Source organism: Plodia interpunctella, chromosome 9 (assembly GCF_027563975.2).
Source record: "Plodia interpunctella isolate USDA-ARS_2022_Savannah chromosome 9, ilPloInte3.2, whole genome shotgun sequence".
In the NCBI taxonomy this organism is placed as follows: Eukaryota; Metazoa; Arthropoda; class Insecta; order Lepidoptera; family Pyralidae; genus Plodia; species Plodia interpunctella.
The window spans coordinates 2,875,823-2,898,575 of NC_071302.1; the positions used below are offsets into that span (position 1 = coordinate 2,875,823).

At 34.4% G+C, this 22,753-nt stretch overlaps 4 protein-coding genes and 1 long non-coding RNA gene across 6 annotated transcripts; 2 read left to right on the forward strand and 3 right to left on the reverse strand.

The window, feature by feature from the left end:
- Positions 1–1,307: 1,307 nt before the first annotated feature.
- LOC128672236 (glutathione S-transferase-like) lies at positions 1,308–3,956 on the reverse strand. Of its 2 annotated transcripts, none has more exons than XM_053749250.2 (4): positions 3,771–3,955; positions 3,335–3,502; positions 2,603–2,742; positions 1,308–1,632 (listed from the first exon to the last, which is right to left on the reverse strand). In XM_053749250.2, the coding sequence occupies exons 1-4, from the start codon at positions 3,904–3,906 to the stop codon at positions 1,456–1,458; spliced, it is 621 nt and encodes a 206-aa protein (XP_053605225.1). In that variant the 5' UTR covers positions 3,907–3,955; the 3' UTR covers positions 1,308–1,455. The 2 variants fall into 2 exon arrangements, with proteins under 2 accessions (XP_053605225.1, XP_053605226.1); XM_053749251.2 differs by having other exon boundaries at positions 1,421–1,604; positions 3,771–3,956.
- Positions 3,957–4,688: 732 nt separating this feature from the next.
- LOC128672668 (uncharacterized) lies at positions 4,689–5,390 on the reverse strand. Its single transcript, XM_053749962.2, has 2 exons — positions 5,184–5,390; positions 4,689–4,914 (listed from the first exon to the last, which is right to left on the reverse strand). The coding sequence occupies exons 1-2, from the start codon at positions 5,337–5,339 to the stop codon at positions 4,747–4,749; spliced, it is 324 nt and encodes a 107-aa protein (XP_053605937.1). The 5' UTR covers positions 5,340–5,390; the 3' UTR covers positions 4,689–4,746.
- Positions 5,391–6,343: 953 nt separating this feature from the next.
- On the reverse strand, positions 6,344–9,192 carry LOC128672240 (glutathione S-transferase-like). Its single transcript, XM_053749256.2, has 4 exons — positions 9,015–9,192; positions 8,367–8,534; positions 7,479–7,618; positions 6,344–6,569 (listed from the first exon to the last, which is right to left on the reverse strand). The coding sequence occupies exons 1-4, from the start codon at positions 9,148–9,150 to the stop codon at positions 6,402–6,404; spliced, it is 612 nt and encodes a 203-aa protein (XP_053605231.1). The 5' UTR covers positions 9,151–9,192; the 3' UTR covers positions 6,344–6,401.
- Positions 9,193–9,684: 492 nt separating this feature from the next.
- LOC128672242 (uncharacterized) lies at positions 9,685–11,261 on the forward strand. The gene is made up of 2 exons (XR_008404938.2): positions 9,685–9,880; positions 10,177–11,261. It is a non-coding gene; the product is annotated as an uncharacterized LOC128672242 (long non-coding RNA).
- A 2,569-nt stretch (positions 11,262–13,830) lies between these two features.
- On the forward strand, positions 13,831–15,762 carry LOC128672237 (glutathione S-transferase-like). The gene is made up of 4 exons (XM_053749252.2): positions 13,831–14,000; positions 14,385–14,552; positions 15,026–15,165; positions 15,566–15,762. Exons 1-4 carry the CDS (start codon positions 13,862–13,864, stop codon positions 15,734–15,736), a joined length of 618 nt encoding a protein of 205 aa, XP_053605227.1. The 5' UTR covers positions 13,831–13,861; the 3' UTR covers positions 15,737–15,762.
- Positions 15,763–22,753: the final 6,991 nt, after the last annotated feature.

Consider the following 22,753-nt stretch of genomic DNA (forward strand, 5'->3'; position numbering starts at 1 on the left):
ATGAGATCATTCTACTTTTTGCCAGCCTCAAGTTTCTTTGTGTGAAGGTTATTACTTATTGGACTAGTGTGATTTTTATTATTCCATTTTGACGCTCAAAATTCGAAAATCCATTTATATTAGGTCCTTACATATGAAATTGGCGTTTGGTATAAGAGGAACAAAAAGTCGAATATTTTTTAATATAATATATTTATTTAATCAAAATAAGAACCATTATTATCTATGCACTTTTGCCAATCTCATAGGTAATCCATTAATCCCTTTACTAAAAAAAAAACACAAATACATGTGTAAATAGCTGTATAAATTTGAATTTGGAATTCCTAACCAAAGAGGAGAAATTTGTGATTAAAGTGGCCAGTACCACAAAACGTTAATTTCATATACAAGGACCTAATATAAATTGAATTTTTAATATATTATATTTTATATAATATAATATATTATATATTATAGAAATGAATAATAGTACCTATTGTAATCATTCTGACTATATACAACTATAGAATTGTATTGACTAAACTCTAATCTTATTTTTTTAAAAGAAATAATCATTTTATTGTCAATTTTGAGATTACGATGAATAAAACTGACTGAAAGAGAATTATGACTAAAATCAATACGAAATATTTGATCGAACACTATAATAGCTATACCTAGTAAATATTAAAATTAAATTTAAATTTTATCATGCCATTAGGTTAACTTTTAAAAACTACTAAGTTTAGGTTTAGTCATAAATAGTAGAGACCATGTGATGGTAATATCTAATGCTACTGTTTAAAAATAAATGAATAAACTGTATTACATTTACTTGTAAAACATATACGTGATTTGTGATCTTCAAGTGTCTGAAAGTAACATAGGTATCTATTATGTTAGATTATGGAGATCGAGTATGTCATGCACACTCAAATGGTCAAACCGGTGGCGGCGTCGTGGATCGGGTCGGGAGGTTCCCTCTATTGTGGTTGAGCTTCGCGATGGCTGACTCACGCGTCAACTCGTGAACGGGTGCTGCCGGGGGTAACTGGTCAGCTCGATCTTTTATTAAAAGTTTTTTTTGTTTGGTTAATTATACATATATATAGGTATATATATTTTCCTTTCATCAGCACTTGATCACAATCATAATATGTTTCAGTATACCTTTTGACCATGTACATTATTGTGTACTTACATTGTTATATTACTGACAAAAAATTATACATACATTTATATATAAAAATTGGTAAGCCCTTCTGGCATAATAGGGACCAACACTGTTTGAATGAGTTTCTTTCAGCATTTCTTCTCAGCAGTGGTCGTTCCGAAATGCTAGTAGTTTGTAGCTTTGGTAAACATCATTTAATTTAGAATATGACGTGAAAAAGTGCCTGTGAAAGCCTAATTTCTGAATAAATGATTTGATTTTGATTTATTTAAAAAATATTTATTATCAACGCCTGTGGTCTAAAGACTATAATTAAAATATGGCTTCCTGGCAGCAATATATTCCTTCACACCAGACAAAGATCTGATGTGCTTCACAAGAGTATCAATAGTTGGGTATTCCTTCTCAATCTCTGCTTCGAGGAACAGGTTGGCACACTCGATGATTCCTGTCAAAACGAAGTCTGCCCATGTAAGCTGAAAAACAAAATTAACCTTTTATCCTAATCATTTTTCATCATCATCAATAGCCAGTTAGACTTAGTCTTCAATGTTGGAGTATATGCCTTCCTTACGGATGGATGAGGAATATGGGCCATTACCCACTTCGCAGGCCCATTGCATTGATGTGAATAAGAAGAAGAATTCAACAAAGTCGAGAATATCGATTGTGTTATTGACTTGAGTTACTTACACATTCTAAGGGAAATTCCCCTGGTGAAACTGCGGGAAAAGCGTGAACTGAATACATTTTTTTTTTCTAAAAGTATCTACAATATACAGGGTTACTGATATCTAACGCATAACCTTCCAAAGGTGCATAAGGTACACAGCGAGTAAGATTTTGTTCTATGACTTTTGTCTAAACGTAAAAAAATACAAAATAAAACATTTTTTCAGTTGTAATGTCATTTCTATAAAACGTTAACTCTATATTCGATTCCGCTACGTAACGCTACTGAACTGTCTCGTGTCGCTTAGCTATTACATAGAGTTAAGATGTGTAGAATCGCAAATTAAATTGTATTTTTTTTAAGAAAAATAAAAGTATACATATATTTTTTTATAAGAAAAATAAAAGTATATACGAATCACGAAAAGTCGTTGAATAAAAGTTGCTTGTTTTGGTGTACCCAAGTAGTCTTTAGGAGGTTTAGCGTGTGATACCAGTAACCCAGTATAATTTAATGGTTATGGTAAGTAATATATCATCAGTATCATGAATGTTCCGAATTCTGGTTACTACTACATGCCCTTTACATATGCCTTTCTTTCTTGTGTATATACCTGTCCAGATCATATACAACATATACATGTATGCTTACAATACAACAATACGTCAAAATATTTAACACTTAGGCATAGGATAAAGTAATTGTACTTTATCGAAGAAAGTTTTAAAATTATATTTTATTTTTAAATTAATAATTTGACATAATAGGCGAACCTTCCCGCCAAAGAATCCATTGTTAGCTTTGAGTTCCTCCTCAAATCTTGATAAGTAGTAATCTCTTGCCCCTGTCAGAAATTCTTCTTTCGCCTGATGCTTCTTCTCTGGTCCATTTGCCGTAATAAATGCAGCCAATTCTGTAAATTTATGACGTTGCTCAAAGAACTTGACATATTTTATGCCCTTATTCACAAGAAATTATTAAATAATTATTTGTATCTAATTTTAAACCAAAATTTAATAAACCAGCGGTCTATACCGCTTCGTTTGGCTTAAACACATATTTCTCTTGAAACACAATCTATTAAAAGAACCCGCATCAAAATCCGCGTAATTTTGAAGATCTAACTACATAGGTACATAGGGTGAGACAGCAGAAAGCGGCTTTGTATTTTTCCTATGTAGTGATATTACAAAGTGATTGTCCTGAGAGGAACTATCCGCCCATCTAATGCAGACTCCATTCTAATGAAATGCTCAAATAGACTAAGAACATGTTAAGAATCTTAGATTATGGAGGTATAACTAGCTAGCTAGATTTGCCGCCATAATTTTCCGACATGAAAGGTATGTCCTTCTCCATACTTCAAACTACAATTCCATACTTTCAACACGGTTGGTTGTACATAAATCATGAAGAAGTAACAAACAAACAAATTTACTTTCGCATTTGTAATATTAGTTAGGATTAGGAATAGGATACCTAATATTATTAATGTAACTACTCACTAGGAATTAACTCGTAAACATTCAGAACTGCAGCGTCCAATACAGCCTGCTCCCAGGGGTCTGTGGGCAGTAGGTCTGTCTGGCTGGCGATGTAGCGGGCAATAGCCAGGGATTGTGTCAATTTGCGATCACCCTCTTCGTAAACTGGTAATCTGCCATATGGAAGGGCTGTTAATATAATCAAAGTTAAAACATAAAAACAAATAATTTATTTAACAGAACTTAAAACCATAGTCACAACAAATTAAAAAAACAAACGAATATCGAGGAACAAATTCAGAGCAAGCATTTTACCAATCTTGGAAAGACCGAAAAGAATGTTTGCACAAGTTGTGGAAATTGTATGCACGTTCGTGCTATTTATATAACAATTTATATAATAAATTTATGTCAAATAGGTACGTTGAAGTCTTAACAAAATGTTGTGTAGACTTACCGTCTTTAATTTCCTTGATAGGCCAACTTGCTCTCTCTAATCTTATGTCTTGGAATTCCAGTCCCGCATAATGCAACATATATCTGATTGATTCTGCATATCCATTTAAATGAAAATAAGTCAGTTTTCTGTCCATATTGCTACACTAAGCTCTTCTTTATGAGTATTGCGATAGAATACTAAAAGCATATTATATATCTGTCCCATGATTCACAATCAGATAAAAAATCTATGCTATCATGCGATAATATTAGAATTCACAATTCAGCTCTTTGCTGATCATTATAATCTCGAACCACGGTAATTAATACGCTTATTACATAAAAAACTTTGCAATAAAAACTCTAGATGGCGCTGTGTGTATTTTAAATGTAAAAGTTTTAAACAAGTTTGTGTTGTTGATAGTTACTCGTATCATATTCAATACTCTTATTGGGCAATTTTGCTTGATAAGATAACTTTACGCAGTTTTATACAAATAATAAATTTATCATTAAATAATATTTATCAGTCGGTTTCATTTCTAAGTACAAATAGCATATTCGTGACCTACTCAAAATCAAATATTCTTAAATAAATAAATATAAATATTCGAGCAAAAATATCTATTTATAATTATGTTTGCCAACGTTTGTGTATTAGGCGTTTAAATAAATCTGGATAATTTCCATCAAAAAGTTTTAATTTTTCGATGATATTCATTAAACTAGCTTTTCAATTATAATAGTATTGTATTTGTTCTTTACCCGTTTATACTGTGTGTGATGCCTCAAATAAACTCAGAATTTTTTTAAATGTGGCTTTGATTTTAAGATGACGTCAATACCTACTCTTACAGATTGTAATTTTTGCTAACAGTTCTAAAAACATTATATCCCTAAGGCGGAAACCACACGGTACAAAAATAAAACAAACAAAAACTTAAAATAAGATTTTACTGTGATATCTTAAGATCTTCAAATAAATTTATTTTAACCTAGACAGAGTATGGCTTTCTGGTGGCGATATATTCTTTGACTCCGGGAAGAGAGCGAATGTGGTTGATGAGGGCGACGATCGAAGGGTACTTCTTCTCAACCTGAGCATTGAGGAACAAGTTGGCAGTCTCAATAATTCCGACTAGCACGAAGTCGGCCCAGGTCAACTGGAAAACAAAAGTAAATTTAGATTCTTAGCTTAACGAGTTTATTTGTTAGACTAATTAAAAAACCCCTGAATTTCAGTATTTATTTCGCTACAAATTAAAAAAACAAACGAATATCGAGGAACAAATTCAGAGCAAGCATTTTACCAATCTTGGAAAGACCGAAAAGAATGTTTGCACAAGTTTTGGAAATTGTATGCATGTTCGTGCTATTTATATAACAATTTATATAATAAATTTATGTCAAATAGGTAGGTTGAAGTCTTAACAAAATGTTGTGTAGACTTACCGTCTTTAATTTCCTTGATAGGCCAACTTGCTCTCTCTAATCTTATGTCTTGGAATTCCAGTCCCGCATAATGCAACATATATCTGATTGATTCTGCATATCCATTTAAATGAAAATAAGTCAGTTTTCTGTCCATATTGCTACACTAAGCTCTTCTTTCTGAGTATTACGATAGAATACTAAAGGCATATTATATATCTGTCCCATGATTCACAATCAGATAAAAAATCTATGCTATCATGCGATAATATTAGAATTCACAATTTAGCTCTTTGCTGATCATTATAATCTTGAACCACGGTAATACGCTTATTACATAATCGATAAGATTTTTAGGTTAGTTTATTGCAACCAGGTAATAAATTTACCTCTTCACGCGTTGTCTATATACTCAACCATCTTCTTGAAATGTCGCATATATATAATTAAGAGCATGGAAAAGGACATAAGGTACCATTCATCTGGGAAAAAACTATTGTTCCCGTGGGATTTGTAAAAACCCTGTACCTATCCTATTATAGGTGGCGCTTAATGCTAATAAAAAAAACTTTGCAATAAAAACTCTAGATGGCGCTGTGTGTATTTTAAATGTAAAAATTTTAAAACAAGTTTGTGTTGTTGATAGTACCACTCGTATCATATTCAATACTCTTATTAGGCAATTTTGCTTGATAAGATAACTTTACGCAGTTTTATACAAATAATAAATTTATCATTAAATAATATTTATCAGTCGGTTTCATTTCTAAGTACAAATAGCATATTCGTGACCTACTCAAAATCAAATATTCTTAAATAAATAAATATAAATATTCGAGCAAAAATATCTATTTATAATTATGTTTGCCAACGTTTGTGTATTAGGCGTTTAAATAAATCTGGATAATTTCCGTCAAAAAGATTTAATTTTTCGATGATATTCATTAAACTAGCTTTTCAATTGTAATAGTATTATATTTGTTCTTTACCCGCTTATCCCATGTGTGATGCCTCAAATAAACTCAGATTTTTTTTAAATGTGGCTTTGATTTTAAGATGACGTCAATACCTACTCTTACAGATTGTAATTTTTGCTAACAGTTCTAAAAACATTATATCCCTAAGGCGGAAACCACACGGTACAAAAATAAAACAAACAAAAACTTAAAATAAGATTTTACTGTGATATCTTAAGATCTTCAAATAAATTTATTTTAACCTAGACAGAGTATGGCTTTCTGGTGGCGATATATTCTTTGACTCCGGGAAGGGAGCGAATGTGGTTGATGAGGGCGATGATCGAAGGGTACTTCTTCTCAACCTGAGCATTGAGGAACAAGTTGGCAGTCTCAATAATTCCGACTAGCACGAAGTCGGCCCAGGTCAACTGGAAAACAGAAGTACATTGAGATTCTTAGCTTAACGAGTTTATTTGTTAGACTAATTAAAAAACCCCTGACTTTCAGTATTTATTTCGCTACAACTTTTGAACGGTTGAACCGATTTTCATGAAACATGGCTAAGAACACTCGAGATAAAATTATCTACAACACAAAAAAAACTAAATGAAAATCGGTTCATCCGTTTGGGAGCTACGATACCACAGATAAATACACAGACAGACACGTTAAACTTATAACACCCCTCTTTTGCGTCGGAGGTTAAAAATGATGGTGAGTTGCAAAAATGTTATCTTCTTTGTTAAAGGGTCAGTTGCACCGGTCAACTTTGACGTTACACAAAATGGCGTACTTTGTGTTTTTCTAGACAGCAGAAAGTTAACACCAACGTTGACTGGTGCAACCCACTTAAGCGTGATTAACTTGAACGGCAAATTTAAATTAAAAGTTTTGATATAGAAAAAAACGGACTAATAAGTCTCAGGACTAAATCTTTATTTAATACTTCAAACATTTTTTTTTTGTCGGCAGTCCTAAAAATGTGTTGAAAAAGTCAGCGGATCTGAACGGAAAATAAAATAATTAATTTAAAAAATATATCTGATCCTTTATGAACAGAACCGAAATAACTTTTCTAAAACACTTTAGTTATAAGTACAAAAGTGCCAACAGTTGACGAGCGACCACAATGGACTCCGTTGCATGATAATGATAACGCACTCTGTCTGTCTCAGTTTGTGTACATACATTAATCAAAATCTAAAGACTCATACACATCGAATATGATCGCCCATTCTATGAGAGTTATTCACGATATAGGTACCCATAATTATCACATTCGATGGACCTAAGCAGTTTAGTTTAATTCTAGGCCCAAATGATTGGAAAAATGGTACCTTTCCACCAAAGAATCCCTTGTTAGCCTTCAGCTGCTTCTCGAACCTGGACAGATAGTAATCAGCAGTCTCTGTTAGAAGCTCCTTCTTAACCTGTTCCTTCTTCACTGGGTCTGTCTCCTTGATGTACACGCCCACCTCTGGAAATTGAGAGTGTTGTAACTTTATCTATTTACATTTTTTTTTATTTGGGAAACCAACAGTTATATAGAAAAACAATTCAATGTAACTATTACAAAAACCAATCAAGTTTCCACTAATTACTATTACGATTTTATCGAACAGACTCTAAAATGTTAGTTATTGATACAAATAACAATACAAACATTTAAACTATTCTTCAATAACGTGACCTAATTTCCTTTCTAAATGTACAAATTGATAATGTAAATAAATATCGTTATAATAATTATTGTCATTTTGGCAGGCGCGATATAAATATGTATTTTATATGTCACAATTGTTTTTCTTTGTTTTATGAAAATGGAGTCGGAATTGTTTATCTATATCAATCCCTATCCATCTACTAACTATATAATTTATGAAATAATACAAATTCTGTGTGGATATGAGAGCAGTAGCTTCATATTTTTGAGGTCATTATCATCCAGTGATAAGAATGACATAACATGGTGACCTTATGGTCGCCATATCATAATACGTGTAACGTGTTATCAGTGGATTTATTACAGGATTGACACCACATATTGGACGATTACATTCCAGATTTAAATTAATGCTAAAATTTATACAGATAAAATCACGGAAATTAATTCCGGCCAGTACATAACAAGTCTTATTAAATACTTCAAAATTAGAACAAATTATTAAAATGTTCTTTGTTTTATAATTAAATCTAAGCCATGGGAGGGATGATGTCATACTCACTCGCAAAAAAGTCGTTTACGTTCAAGGCAGCGGAGTCCAACACAGCCTGTTCCCAGGGGTCGGAGGGGAGGAGACCAGTCTGGCTGGCGATGTAACGGGCGATGGCTAAGGACTGATTCAGCTTTCGGTTGCCTTCCTCATACAGAGGGAGTTGACCAAATGGAAGAGCTGGAAATAAAACCTAACTGTTAATCAGGCAAAGCATTTTATATTCACTCATATTCAGCACTCGATCACATTCATAATATGTTTCAGTATACCTTTTGACCAAGTACTTTGTTGGGTACTTGCATTATTATATTACCGACTAGCTGATGCCCGCAACTTCGTTCTCGTGGCCGAACAATTTTTGGTAAGGAGTCAAAATTATAAGAGAAATTTAACTGTTCAGGAAAAGCGTAACGAAGAAGATGCTCATACGACGAAAATACGAGTATATATTTCCTATTGTTGTTTATATTACTGATAAGAATTTATATTTAAAAAATGGTAAGCCCTTTTGGCATTATGGGACCAACACGAAAGATTTTTTGAAATCGGTTCGGTAGTTTCGGAGATTAACCGCCTCATACATACTCTATCCTCACAAACGCTTACCTCATTATAATAATAGTATAGATGTAAGTATATTATAAAAAAAATACATACCATCTTTGACTTCCTTGATAGGCCAGCTGGCTAGCTCGTATCTTACGTCTTCGAACTTATGTCCTGTGTAATGTAAGATGTATCTGATAGACTCGGCTAATCCGTTCAAATGGAAGTATTGCAGTTTTTTCGCCATTTTAACTGATATCACAGCTGCCCGTTAACTGAAGGTTATGGCCAAAATGTACCGTTATATATTACTTCGGTAAATGTTTTATTATTTGATAACAAACTGATATATTGCGCAATAATGACTGGATAAAATTTAAATATATCGAGAAAAAACTCGGTTACGTATAAGTATCACGCATTTTATTAGCTGTTGCTCGCGACTTCTCTCTCTTATCTGAGCGCACTTTCGGTTAAATTTACGACTGTGCCCCGAAACCAATCCGGTCCACTTTTAAACGTACATAATATACAATTAATTAGATTTTACAATGATTTTACAGTCGATTCCCTGACGTCAGTCCCCTTTGGGAATGCTGTTGTTGCCTATATCACCGTTAACTATATCAGCTGTGACGGCGATTCAAACAAATGTAGAACTCTGCTGTATTGCGATGCGCTCCATCAGCGGATCAACGCAACTGCAAATTGTTGTTGCAACGGAGCAGTGAAACCGCGGTCCTATTCGCTCTATAATTCCACCGTAATTTTTTTTTATAATAATAATAGGGGAGACCGGGGATGGTTGACTATAGGGGTAGGTAGACTAATCGTCGAAAACACTCCGGCATCACGTGTTTCGTGACCTTCAATCAGGCGCAAGGAACGAGCCCTGTGCCCCGCTCATTCGTACGAAGTGCCGTGTAACCGACGCGCGTCGTTTTTGTTTGGTGCGGAGATAACGAATTTTGACCTACGTAAGTATTATTTTCCTACTATACACTTTTTGTTGTCACGTGTATAAATACGTTGTGAAGTTTATTGTTCCTATTTCACAGATAGTTTTAAGGATATCTCTTTTCGATACATAGATTTATTTTCTGTTAAGCATGTTTGTTTAGAATATATATGCGATCAAAATCTAAAATGGCGTCTGGGGCTGATTGACTAGTTTTCTTTGGGGCTGGTAGACTAATAAGTCAAACAACCCCTATATACCTAACAGATAACAAATTCATTATGTGTTGATTTTGTATGTTTTATTTTGTTACAGAAAATGAGAACATATAAGAGAAAAACAACGAGATCCGATGTACCCCAAAATATAGTGGAAAGAGCTTGCCATAATGTGTGTCCAAAGTAAAACAAAACCAAGAAAGCTCTGCCTGCTACTATGGTATGGCAGGTATATCACCACTCAATGAAAACATATTTCCCGAATCGGAGTTTAGTGGAGCTTATGTGATGGATAGGCCAGTGCCAGTATCACAAGATGTTGCTGGTTCTTCGACGGCTAGGATGAACATAAATCCGAACGTAAATGCTATACCATCAGTGCCAGAATAGAATATCGACAGTGCAGGGTCTTCCAGAGCTGAACATTTGATCACCCTTCCAAATTCTGCTGTATATATATTCAATAATATGGTTATCATTGTCAACACTTCTGATCATCATAATGAAATTACTGCAGAAGAACCAATTGTTTCAAGTGAATCGACTACTGCTTTGCCATTACGCTCAAGATCTGCTAGTACTAATTGCGAATCACCTTCAATTCTTGAACAGCATGAGTCAGGAGAAGAGCTCAGTATACAAACAGCCGAAAGTGAATATCAATTGGAAAAACACCAAAGAGTGACTCCACCGCCTTCAACTTCTGATACCCCTTTTACTTCTTTTATTCATCCAACAGACATAATGCCCTTTCCGAAAGCTCTAACTTGTTTAGAAAATCGAAGAAATATAAGCAAACGTAAAAGAAAAACTTATGGAATTAAAACAGAAACAATCGTGTACAGAATATTTGAAGAAGAAAAAAACTGCAAAACTTACATCTAAAAGTCAGGAAAAGGGGAAAGGAAAATGTAAAGGGAAGGTTAAGGTTAAGGGAAAAGGTAAGAACGGTATCAGAGGAGCTAAAAATAAAGATAATGATGCAGCAGCTTATTCAGATGAAAGTGATGATGATGACACGATTTGTATAGAATGCACTGATTCTGTTAGTCCGTGTTTCTGTTAGCCTGTTAGTCTGTTAGTGCAAAAATAGATGATAAGTTTAAATAAATTTATGTTCTTAATTGTTGTAAAAAATAAGAAGTATTCGTCTTTATTAAAGAGGGATAATATGATTATTAATTTTGTTATTTTATTTTCTTTTCTAAATTAGATTTCTTTAATTTGTTTTGATAAATCATCATCGTCAGCACCATAGGTCAACTTACCCCTTTAATGTGGTCAACATACCCCGTGTTTGGGGTAGATAGACTAAAGGTAAGGGCTCTTAAAAAATCTATAAATTTACAATTAAATAATAATATATGTTAATGAAATAAACTTTTTTAGTTAGAAGAATATATAATTAGTCATGTGAGTCAATATTTTGGTATGTTTATCTTAAAACTCCAAAGTTATTAAGGTTCAAACATAAAACTAGTCAACCATCCCCGGTCTCCCCTAATAACTTTATTCACCAAAGAAAAAAGTATAAAGTTTATAATAAAAACTAATGGTGTGGTTAGAAAAAAACTAGCGACTTGAGTAAGAAGATAATTTGAAATTGGACATTTTTAAAGACAGGAAATCTAATGATGTAAAAATAACGTGTTCGGAAAGTGTGGCAAATTCCTATGGCCGATAACCTTTTTAACCATAACCACGTTACGAGTAGAAGGTTATCGGTGTGGTGACCATAAAACATACTAGTCAATCTGTCAAGTCAAATACATATTGCTGCAGGGACACGCAGACGAAGTTTGATATACTTATAAATTTATATTTATATATTAAACTTCGTCATCACACACGGTCATCACTTGGCCACATTTACTACGGCTTTGGACCTGGGATCAATAAAGCATATTTAGTATGCGATTCAGTACAGTGTGCAAAATAAGCAATGACAATAACTCGACATGAAACGACAATGGAACTGCTAACGGTACTGAAACCTAACGCAACGGGACGTGTGCGAGGTGTAACGGGAACGAGAGGGGTCACATTTCTCCGCGGTCAAGAATTAATGTTGATCTAATACAAGTGTTATATCATCATTGCTAAAGATAGACTATGGTACAAAAGTCATGGATATCTCATTCTCATCTATAGGTACTATTATAATAAAGAGGTAAGCGTATGTGAGTTTGTATGTTTGAGGTAGGTAATCTCCGAAACTACCGAACCAATTGTCCAAAATTCTTTCTCCATTAGAAAGGTGCATTATCCAAATTTGTTATAGGCTATATTTTATCTCAAAATTCCCACTGGAGCGAAGCCTCGGGCAATATTTTGTATTACTACATTTTAGCCATCAAACAAACAGTGCTTACATTGTTAGAAAGGTCAGAGAGGCAATGTAATTACAAGGTAACGTGACAAAAGACTGGGCCACAAAGTCGGCAATGCGCGTGCGTCACTTCTAGTTTTGCAGGCGTCCATAGGCTATGCTATGGTGTCCACTTACCACCAGGTGGGCCGCATGTCTCTTTTGCTACTTATTATATAAAAGGTAGCCAGTTATATAATAAATATACAATTTATTTCGTCTGCATCGCACTTTCTACGACAGAATAAGAATCTGTAATTGGCGGTACGTACGATAAGAGGATATGATTAGCTATAGTTTTAAAAGTACTGTTGAAAAGTATGACAAATAAATAAATAAAAACTCTTAATTGTCAGAACATTTGGCTGTTGAACCATTGACTAACCGCAAGCCAGCACTTTTAGGGTTTGACCCTCATGCCAGGCATTATTACCCTACGTAATTTTATCGGTTTTCGCTGAAGGGGTGGTGGTGTAATGGTTAAGACGCGCCTGTGGATGGAAAGGTCTTAGGTTCGTATCCTACTCGTGCCATATGAGTTTGTATACCAATCTGATTCATATATAGTAGTTTTTAATAGATCACCACTTGCTTCCGGAAAACATCGTGAGGAAACCTGTCACTGCTTGACAGTTAAGTTCCCTAGTGTGTATGCAACACGTCACTAGATGCAGGTAAGTTGTCATAAAAGTCATGTCAGATGCCTTTAGGTGACTTGAATAAAATCTGACACCAGTGTCAGAGCAATAACACCCTCGATATTATGATGATGATGATCGGTTTTCGCAAGACGTGGCCGTACCAGCGGAGGCGGTACTCCTGGAGTTTATTCTGTGGTGGGGTAGTTATTGATTACATCCATATTAGTTAAATATTACTTCTTAGTACAGTTAATTTAGTGTATGCAGGTGAATAATAAGATAAAAGGGGTTACTAAGGGTCAGACTATCTCGGTAAAAACAAATAATTCCGTATCATTTGTTTTCATTTTGTTTTTTATTCCCGACACAAAAATAGAGGTAAGGACCTTTTAGCTAATGGAACATAAACGCTATCATTCCCAAAGGTTTTTTTTTAAACCAAATGAAATCGACGTATCAGATTCACACATCTAGAAACAAATGTATGTTATCTAAAATATATATATTAATATCTAAATAATAATTCAAAAGAGTGACCAAAAAGGAGAGTGCTATTTTCTTAATTATTTTGTATTACTTTAAGTATGTATTTATTTAACAAAAGTCGATAGAACGTACCCCAAATTGCATTGGAAAGTACTATAATTAAATTGAATAAACAACAGATAATCTCATTTGAAAACAAAATGCAAAAACAGAGATAAGGACGTAGAAAGGTATATAAACCGTTCAATTTCTTTCTTGTTGACACTTGCATATTTAAATTAATAAAAATGGCGCCGATCTACAAATTGAAGTTCTTCGACTATATGGGGGTGGCCGAGCCCATTAGATACCTGTTCGCTTATGGTGGAATCAAATATGAAAATATCATCATCAAGAAGAATGTAGACTGGCCAAGAATTCAAAACAGTAAGTAAATCTATATAATAGAATATTATATCATACTCTAGAAATCAGGAATATCTTACCTACACAACGACTCAATTACATTTCCAAGACAGATGTTTAAATAATGTTGAATTCCTACCGAATACAATCTTTAGCCATGAGAAGATATTACTATAAGAAGAGGAATAGACACAACATACGACACAAATGGAAATACTTGCTGTGCTGCTCCTTCGTCCTGGCATTGGCAGAAGGGGTAAACCCAAGAAGTGCTGGCTTGATGTTCTCAAGCTTGATGTTGATATACGTGCAAATGCTCTGACACTCTATACCGACGACAGGAACCAGGAAACATTCAGATGAGATATATATTCATATATAATTAATATAAAAACATTATTTCAGCTGTACCATTCGGCAAGCTGCCTGTTCTCGAAGTGGACAATAAAGTACTGCATCAGTCCACGGCCATCTGCCGCTACTTGGGCAAACTGGTGGGACTGCTGCCTTCCGACGACCTGGTGGCTGCTGAGCTGGACGCCCTTGTAGCCAGCACCTTTGATTTTGGCGCAAGTGAGTATTTTCATCAAAAAATTAACTTGTGGCACTCTCCAGCTTTCCAACTATCTGTTTAACTGTCTACACCAATCCATCTCAGTCAAATCAGCTCAATCCATCGCTTCATTTTAACTTAAAAAAGGGACAAACAAATACAATACTTCACCATTTATAATGGTAGTAAGTAAAGGAATGCAATACTTACACGTATATCAGAGCAAAATAGACGAGAAGTTACGCTTTTATGCGCTTATATGTTTTGTCTCCTATCTTATGCCACATTATACAAGGTTTTGCGACCTGCTGGGTAGGCGTATTGAATAAGCTCTGCCTCATGTGATTACGCTAATCCGTTTTCTATAGTTTTGTTGTGTGTTTATTTTTATAGATGTCTCGAACCCAAGTCCTAAACTATTTAGTAGTAAACGTAGGTATTGTTACGATAGTGTATCCATTGTCAGCATTTATTTATAACTTCATATCTCCAGGGGTCCACCAGTGGTACCATGAGGAGGATGTCTCGTGCAAGCACCAAGATGAAAAGGAATTGGAAACTGTGGTGTTCCCGAGATACCTGAATGAATTCGAGGATATCATCCATCAAAAAGGAGGATACCTGGGTGGAAAGGTGAGTAAATTTTATGAAACTAGTTATATCCCAAGGTTCCGCTCGAGTGAATTATTCACAGGTCAGTAATTTTTCCGGGATGAAAGTTCCCCATCTGGCATAATAGAGACCAGCAATGTTTCAATGAGTTTTTCAGGATTTCTTCTGTGGTCGTAACAAAATGTCAGTAGTTTTTTTTTCTTTAAAAAATTCCTACTAATATTATACATGCAAAAGTTGTGAGGATGTATGTGTGTATGTATGCGTTTATATTTGTTACTCTTTTACGCAAAATCTACTGGAGGTATTGTTATGAAATTTGTTATACAGCTAGAATATAACCTATAGGGTACCTTTTATCCCGAAATTCCCACGGGAGCGAATTTTAATTGCGTTACTTTAACTATGTCGTCTCTTTTAGCAACTAACCTGGGCCGACTTCTATTTCGTGGGTATCCTGGAGTCCGTGCAAGGAATGTGGAGCAAGGACTTCCTGCAGCAGTACCCCTACATCACGCAACTTTTCAAGAACGTCCACGCCCTGCCCACCATCAAGAGCTACATCGCTACTCGCCCTAACTACAAATATTGATTACTGAATAAATTGCTTTAATTTTATTTTTCTTTAAATCTCAAAGATATAGGTACCTGAATAATTATAAAAAATCCAATTACAATATTGAGATTGGATTTTTTTTTTATTATCAACTCTGTAGCCGAACGTCATATGCCGCATAATTACATTATGTATATTAAAAAAAACAACGCAATCAAAAGGATTATATTTCCCTACATCCTAACAAACTTGGAAAACTAATTAAAATGTGTGTGTTAATTTAATACAAAACATCCTAAACATTTGCTACTAAGTCCATTTTAGATTACGAACTCCAACAAAAGGCCCCGTAAAATTTAATTTACCTCCACATAAATTTAATTTCAACAGATTTTAAACACACGTATTTCCACACTGAAAAATATCCCGCGAACAATTTACAGTGCAATGTTGTATTAAATAAACTACCACATTTAGTGTTAGCCTGAAACTCGACCAGTGCTCTGCTATGCTGTGCTAACCGAAGCTATGCTTCGAACAATATAGAATTTCATTTGACAAAAATAACAAAATTCTCTCGACTTAGATCGCGAAGTGCGATCCAGATGGGTATTGAACGACCAATAGAAACAAATGACGAAATTATATTAGCCTTAATGATTATACTTAGCTTCAGATAGCACAACATAGCAGAGCACTGGTCGAGTTTCAACCGTAGTAGGTACTGTTTTCTGGGAACAGCCCGGTTGCTAGTATAATAAAGTGTTTCTTTAGGCACACGGAACTACGGAACCGTAAATTACTAGGGGTTCAGTTGTCGTCACTACTTTTGCGTGTGGTCGCAGTGTAAGCGGTAATGAAAAAAGGAGATTTCATCTCATTTTTTCACTTTTTGCCTTCGTTCACAATCATTACTAAACGAAGACACAATTGGAAAATTGAAAAATATTTGTATAAGATTACATTATTTTAAATTACGGGGCATTCGCGGAAGACCAGCGTCGTGGCCCGCACCATGGTCCGCGACATAATGCTGAGTGTAAATTTTATGTAATTTTAATTATGATATCAATGTTGCCAAATCTTTTCGTTCTTTTCTTTATTTTTCTTTATATGTTGAAAGCCGTTTTAATTTATATTCCGTGCATAAAAGTAACACAAAATATGTAGAATTGTATACCATTATTAAAATTTGGAGATTCGACGTTAGTTGACACACGACAATGTCAAAATCTAGTATCTAAAAAAAATAACCACCATGGATTTAGTAAGTACTTCGTAATGAGCGTGCGGCCGCGGCGGTCGAAACGCTACGGAGGTACCTAATCATTTCATTACCATGAAATGTGTCCCTCAAAATTGTCCATATTTTGTTGACGATGGATTTGGATGCTGTTGCACGGTCTTTTGGGTTGAAGGAGAAACCTGATATGGATGTCCGTAAGTAAACAAATAATAATAAATAAATAAATATATTAGGACAAATCACACAGATTGAGCCAGCCCCAAACCTAACCACTAGCTACGACCCATAGATTTAGAAGGACGCCTACGACCAAACAAAGCAATGAAGTCGGACTCATCGCACCGTTCTTGGTATTCGCTGTCACTCGCACCACACACAAGCTTTTGCGACCGCAGCCCTTAAGTGGCGAACCAGTAAAAGGATCGGTTTATATGCCTTCCTCAGTAGTGGGATGTATCTAATGCGGTCCCTAAGTAATTATTCCCGGAATACTGACCCTAACACCTGTGGGTCCTGTAATGGAGGTACTAAATTATACGACCTCTGTTTGCTTTTCTAATAAGTGTTCATTTAAAAAAATACATAGGTATATTCGTACTAATATTATAAATGCGATAGTATGTTTGTTTGTTACCTCTTCACGCTCTATCTACTCAACCAATCTTCTTGAAATTTTGCATACATGTAGTTTGAAGTATGGAGAAGGACATAGGGTACCTTTCATCCCGGAAAATGAACAACGCTAGCGAAGCCGCGGTCAAAAGCTAGTATATATATTCAATACACAAAAAATAATTCACAATACTTAATTAGCATACCGGATTTACTTAATTAGCATTCGGCTTTAAAGTGCGATCCTTTTAAGTCTCAGTATCTTCGCCTAGGGGCTCAGAGCTTCAATTCCGAGCTAACAGTAAAACAGCTCTTTCTCCAGGTTGTAGTCAATCAACAGCATTCACGATTTCCCTACTCCCCTCAACCCATGCTTAGATAGGCTCCGGATTTTATCACTACCGCTCAAACGGAATTTATCAAAAGATTCCTGTACTATCTTGGCCCATTTCTTTATAAAAAAATTAACTCCATAATATCCATCTATAACCTCAATAAATTTAAATGTAAAAAAGTCCTAACTCAGTGGTTGCAACATTGACATACGATGAATCCGAGGAAACGTTTGTTGTGGTGTCTTAATCATTGCTGTTTTTAATAAGTAGACTGTATTGTAAGAAATGAAGAATGTATTGTATAAGTTTTATTATTAGTTTCATATCACACTCCACTATGGATTAACAATAGGCTATTTTACTGGATCCAAAATAAAATGCGTAATGGTGTCTAAGTAGTAAAACACTTTAATGTCACATTAATTGATCAAAATGATATTCGATTTAATATTTTTAAGTTCTTATCAAATAACAAGAAGTTATACTATCCGACGTTACTGTCAGACTTGTTGTAAAATAGCATAGTACAATTTCTTGCAAAGTGAACTTACTCATGGGCGAGACCTGGTGACCCGTAATACAGGTTCTTCGGAACCTAGCATGGGCACCAGTTCTCCACAATTTACTATATCTTAAGTTTGCATGCACCTGACTGATCTAGTGTTATTTTTAAGCTGTTTTTGTGGAGAAAAATAAAGAAATATTATTATTATATATAATTTCTCACAACACTACACCGTTTAGTCCTCCGGCATCTTCCGCTAGCCCTTCTGGCATGGGACCAACACTGTTTGAATGAGTTTCTTTCGGCATTTCTTTTCAGCAGTGGTCGTTCCGAAATGCTAGTAGTTTGTAACTTTGGTAAATATCATTTAATTTATAATATGACGTGAAAAAGTGCCTGTGAAGGCCAAATTTCTGAATAAATGATTTGATTTCGATTCCGAAAGCAACGCCATTGCTCAAAGGAGTAACAACAAAAATTCGTTTCCACAAATTCCTCTCCGGAAAATTGTGCCTGTCTCCCTTATTTATTAAGGTCATTAGTTGGACGATGTTGGCCGGTCCAATTGATTATATGATTGTTTATATACTTGTTATTACGACCTGCAACCGATTGGCCCTAATGTGTTAATGGAAACCCGGGAAATATGTTTGGACTTGCCAAATTAATCCAAAGAGAACTTTATAAACGGTGATATGAAATTATTTTATGGTTTCCGCTTCTTGCGGCACGATTGATAGTGAAAAGGTTTAAAAAATAAACTGTATCTATTCAGTTTATGGCATTTGGTATAAATTACCCAAATAACTATATAGACTATAGTGACAATTAGTGTTAGGAAACATCACTTAAACCCAGGGCTAAGTGAAACAAACTTGTTTACTCTATCAACAGTGTTAAGCTTAGTTAACTGTTATAATGTGAGAGAGACAATCCTAAAATAATGAGTAGGATTAACATATTAATATCATCAATAATTAAAAATAAATTAATAATGTTAAAATGTAGTTAAATATATTAAATTGATCTCTTTATTCAAGTTACAAAACTATCGAGCGAAATAATAAGCACAATATTTCAACAAAGTTAGATAGATAACAAACTATATTGACCACCATTTTGTAGGTACATGTAAGTAAACACGATACATAGTATGGTTGACAAAAAATTGCAAAACGATGCGCTGTTTAGTGATATCGTAGATTAACTTAAGAACAATAAAAGTACAAATACAAAATATGATTTGTTAGTGATTCTTGGCCGGTAACGCACTAGGTACGACAGGCATGGATTTCTAAACTGCAATATTTGAAACAAGCTTACTTACTAAGGAAAGTAATCATTTATCATATCCCTAGATCGTTGCAAAGGCAATCTAACGCTGGATTGCTTCAAAACGACTACAATAGCAGTGTGTTCACACCACGAATATCACTTTCATCAGAAACGATCAAATATGCACCATAAGATCCACTATCTTACACCATCTATATCACTTCTACCACAAAATAATCCCGTGTATATGGTAAGGATTTGTTGCAAATCCATTGCTGAATTGCTCCTGTTTACAATTTCAACTGGTGTGTTAAAACCGTAATGTAAAGCGAACATAATGGAATATACGAATGGTTGGGTTTTGTTGGTTAATGTTGCTCCATGATGTTATCGACATTGTGTTCTTTCTGCTACATTCAAGGGCGGTTTTTTGTTGTAAGCCTGATAATGTCTAAGGAAAAACGTTTGTTTGGACATACGACCCGCATTTCAAAGGGGTGGCTTATGCTGCATCATGGAATTGTGTGGAAAACTAAAAAAAAAAAAACAATGCATTTTTTTAAATACAACAGCCATGAAAATATTTTGCGAATGTATTTCTAATTGTTTTCACGCAAAAACAACTAAACGAAATTCGATCAAATTCGCTCGAAAAATAAATATAAAATAACTAGAAATTTATTCTGGAACGTAGCTAATATTGTTATGTTGACAAACAGTAACAAGTAAACAAGTCATAATATTACTTGCAACTGTTTACTTGTCGTATGTTAAAATTTACATAAATAGTTATACAATTACCTATTTCAATTTATTATTGTCACTAGTAGCTGAGAAAATAAAATATTAATGGTCGAACAACTAGAGATGGCGAGGTCCATGCGGAGTGGAGAAAAAAAATAGGAACGCGTACCCTGGGTTCCGACACTTAACATCTAAGTATGAAACCGAGAAAACGCTCAAATTAGATACCTATAAATATACAAATATATATGTTTAGAGTAAATTTTCAACAGATTAAAACACGACATTTCAGCTGTATTTCATTTTAATTTTATCGTGGAACAGTTCATTTAGAATTAGCTGAAAATAAATGGAGGGGAGAGTTAATTGCAGCATATTACAGGGTGCAAATGAGGTTAATAGTTCATTTGAATATTAAGTAGGTATTAATAATTTGGTAATGGTTAAACAAACATTTGAGTAAATTTAATTTTTTAGTCTATAATATTAATATACCCCGAGATGTTGATAGCCTCATCACCTAACCGTAAACCTTACCATAACCTGAAAGGCAACAACAGAAATGCCAAGGAGTGTTGACTTCAGGTAGACGGCCGGTTGTAAAATCACAGTCGAATTTTCCAAATTTTATGTTTTATTTTTACGCGGAAAACTTTTGTGGGATAGAAAAAGAAAGATTTTAAGGAGATAGAATTGTCAGCTTTATGAGTAATTGACACGTCTTGATGATTGATTATATTCAAGTCCAGGAATTGAGAAACAAAATTATTTGAGAGACAATTTGCGCACCAGATACAAGTTAAAAGCTAAAATCCGTATAAGGCTTGTTTAATGTTGCCATTAAAATAATTCGGACCGTATTTAGCGAAAGTTGAGAATGAGCGCAGCTGCGCTGGTCAGTCAGAAACCACAGCTATTTATTTTGGAAAATGTTTTGGTTCACTTGTAAATCTTCATTAAATATGCATTTGAGGACCCTGAGAATAGTTAGGGTTAAGGTTGTTTAGTTGAAATTGTGTAGTTTGTCACTAACCTATTGTACATCGGTAGCTTAAGTGAGATATTTTCTTTTATCTTCAAATCACTCAATAATTTGCATAATTTTAAAATTACAAGCGTAGCTAGGTACTTTATACACAAGATGGATTAGATAGCAGATCTCAAATTCGATTTACATTTAGTAGCAGCTCACAAATCCCCTATAACGGACCAAACGAATCCTATTTCGAATAAAAAATGAAACAATACGATACAAACAATGGCACACCCAAAAACGCCTTAAAACGATTTCCATCTAAAGCAGATTTATGGCAAATTGCCTTCACCTACCTCCAGGCGCTTTTATTTCTGAAGAGGAAATTCGTTTTCATAATATGTGCCCATTGTGTCGCGGTAGCTCGTATTTTTCGAGGCACTTATTATGCTAACCTTCTGTTTAAGGGGTTCATATGCATGGTTACGGCACTATAATGCTGAAAAAAGGTAAATAATAAATAAGTACCTACATAAGTAGCCACCTATTTGAATTAAGTAGGTACCTACATACATTTTTATAAATTACTAGCGACCCGCGCAGACTTCACACGGTTGCAATATTATGCGTGTTATATGTATACATATCAATTTTCATCTTGAATTATTTACCTATTTGAAAAACCCGCATCAAAATCTGTTAGGTAGATTTAACTAAGCTCTCCCAATGTACTTATGTACATAGGGACTGACAGGACTATGGATATTGAAATTATCATAAGATCAATATTTTTACTTACGTAGATAACTTATTTGTAAGTACATAGTTTATCGCCAATTTGAATTTAACAATAGGTTTAACTAAGAATGTAGCTGTTAACATAGGTGTTAATTTCAAAGAACCTAGATACTAAAATTACCTTTTATGTACACTTTTAAAGACCTATCTACTAATTTAAACAAAATCCGATATCAGTAGATAACACTTAACAATAATATCCGAACCCGAGTGACATCTTGAAAATTCCTGAAAATTTCACGAGCATTCACCCATTATACCCTAAAGTTATGGACATCGGCAATGGGGGATGATAATAATAAAAAAAGTTTATGAGTTCAGGAGTGTTCCCTTACTGGGTGCAATAAAACCCAAGACGTAGGCATTTCATAAATCATCGCGCTTCCTTCTATACTTAAATGAAAAAGGGAATTCGGCATATTGGACCTTGGTATAAGTCATAGACCACGCCGTTTTGGGGCGACCAGCGGAATTGGACGGCCCAAATGGACCAATACAGCATGATATGCCCTATGCTATGCGGTGCTAAATTTCGAACAACCGATAGAATTTGGTTTGCCAAAAA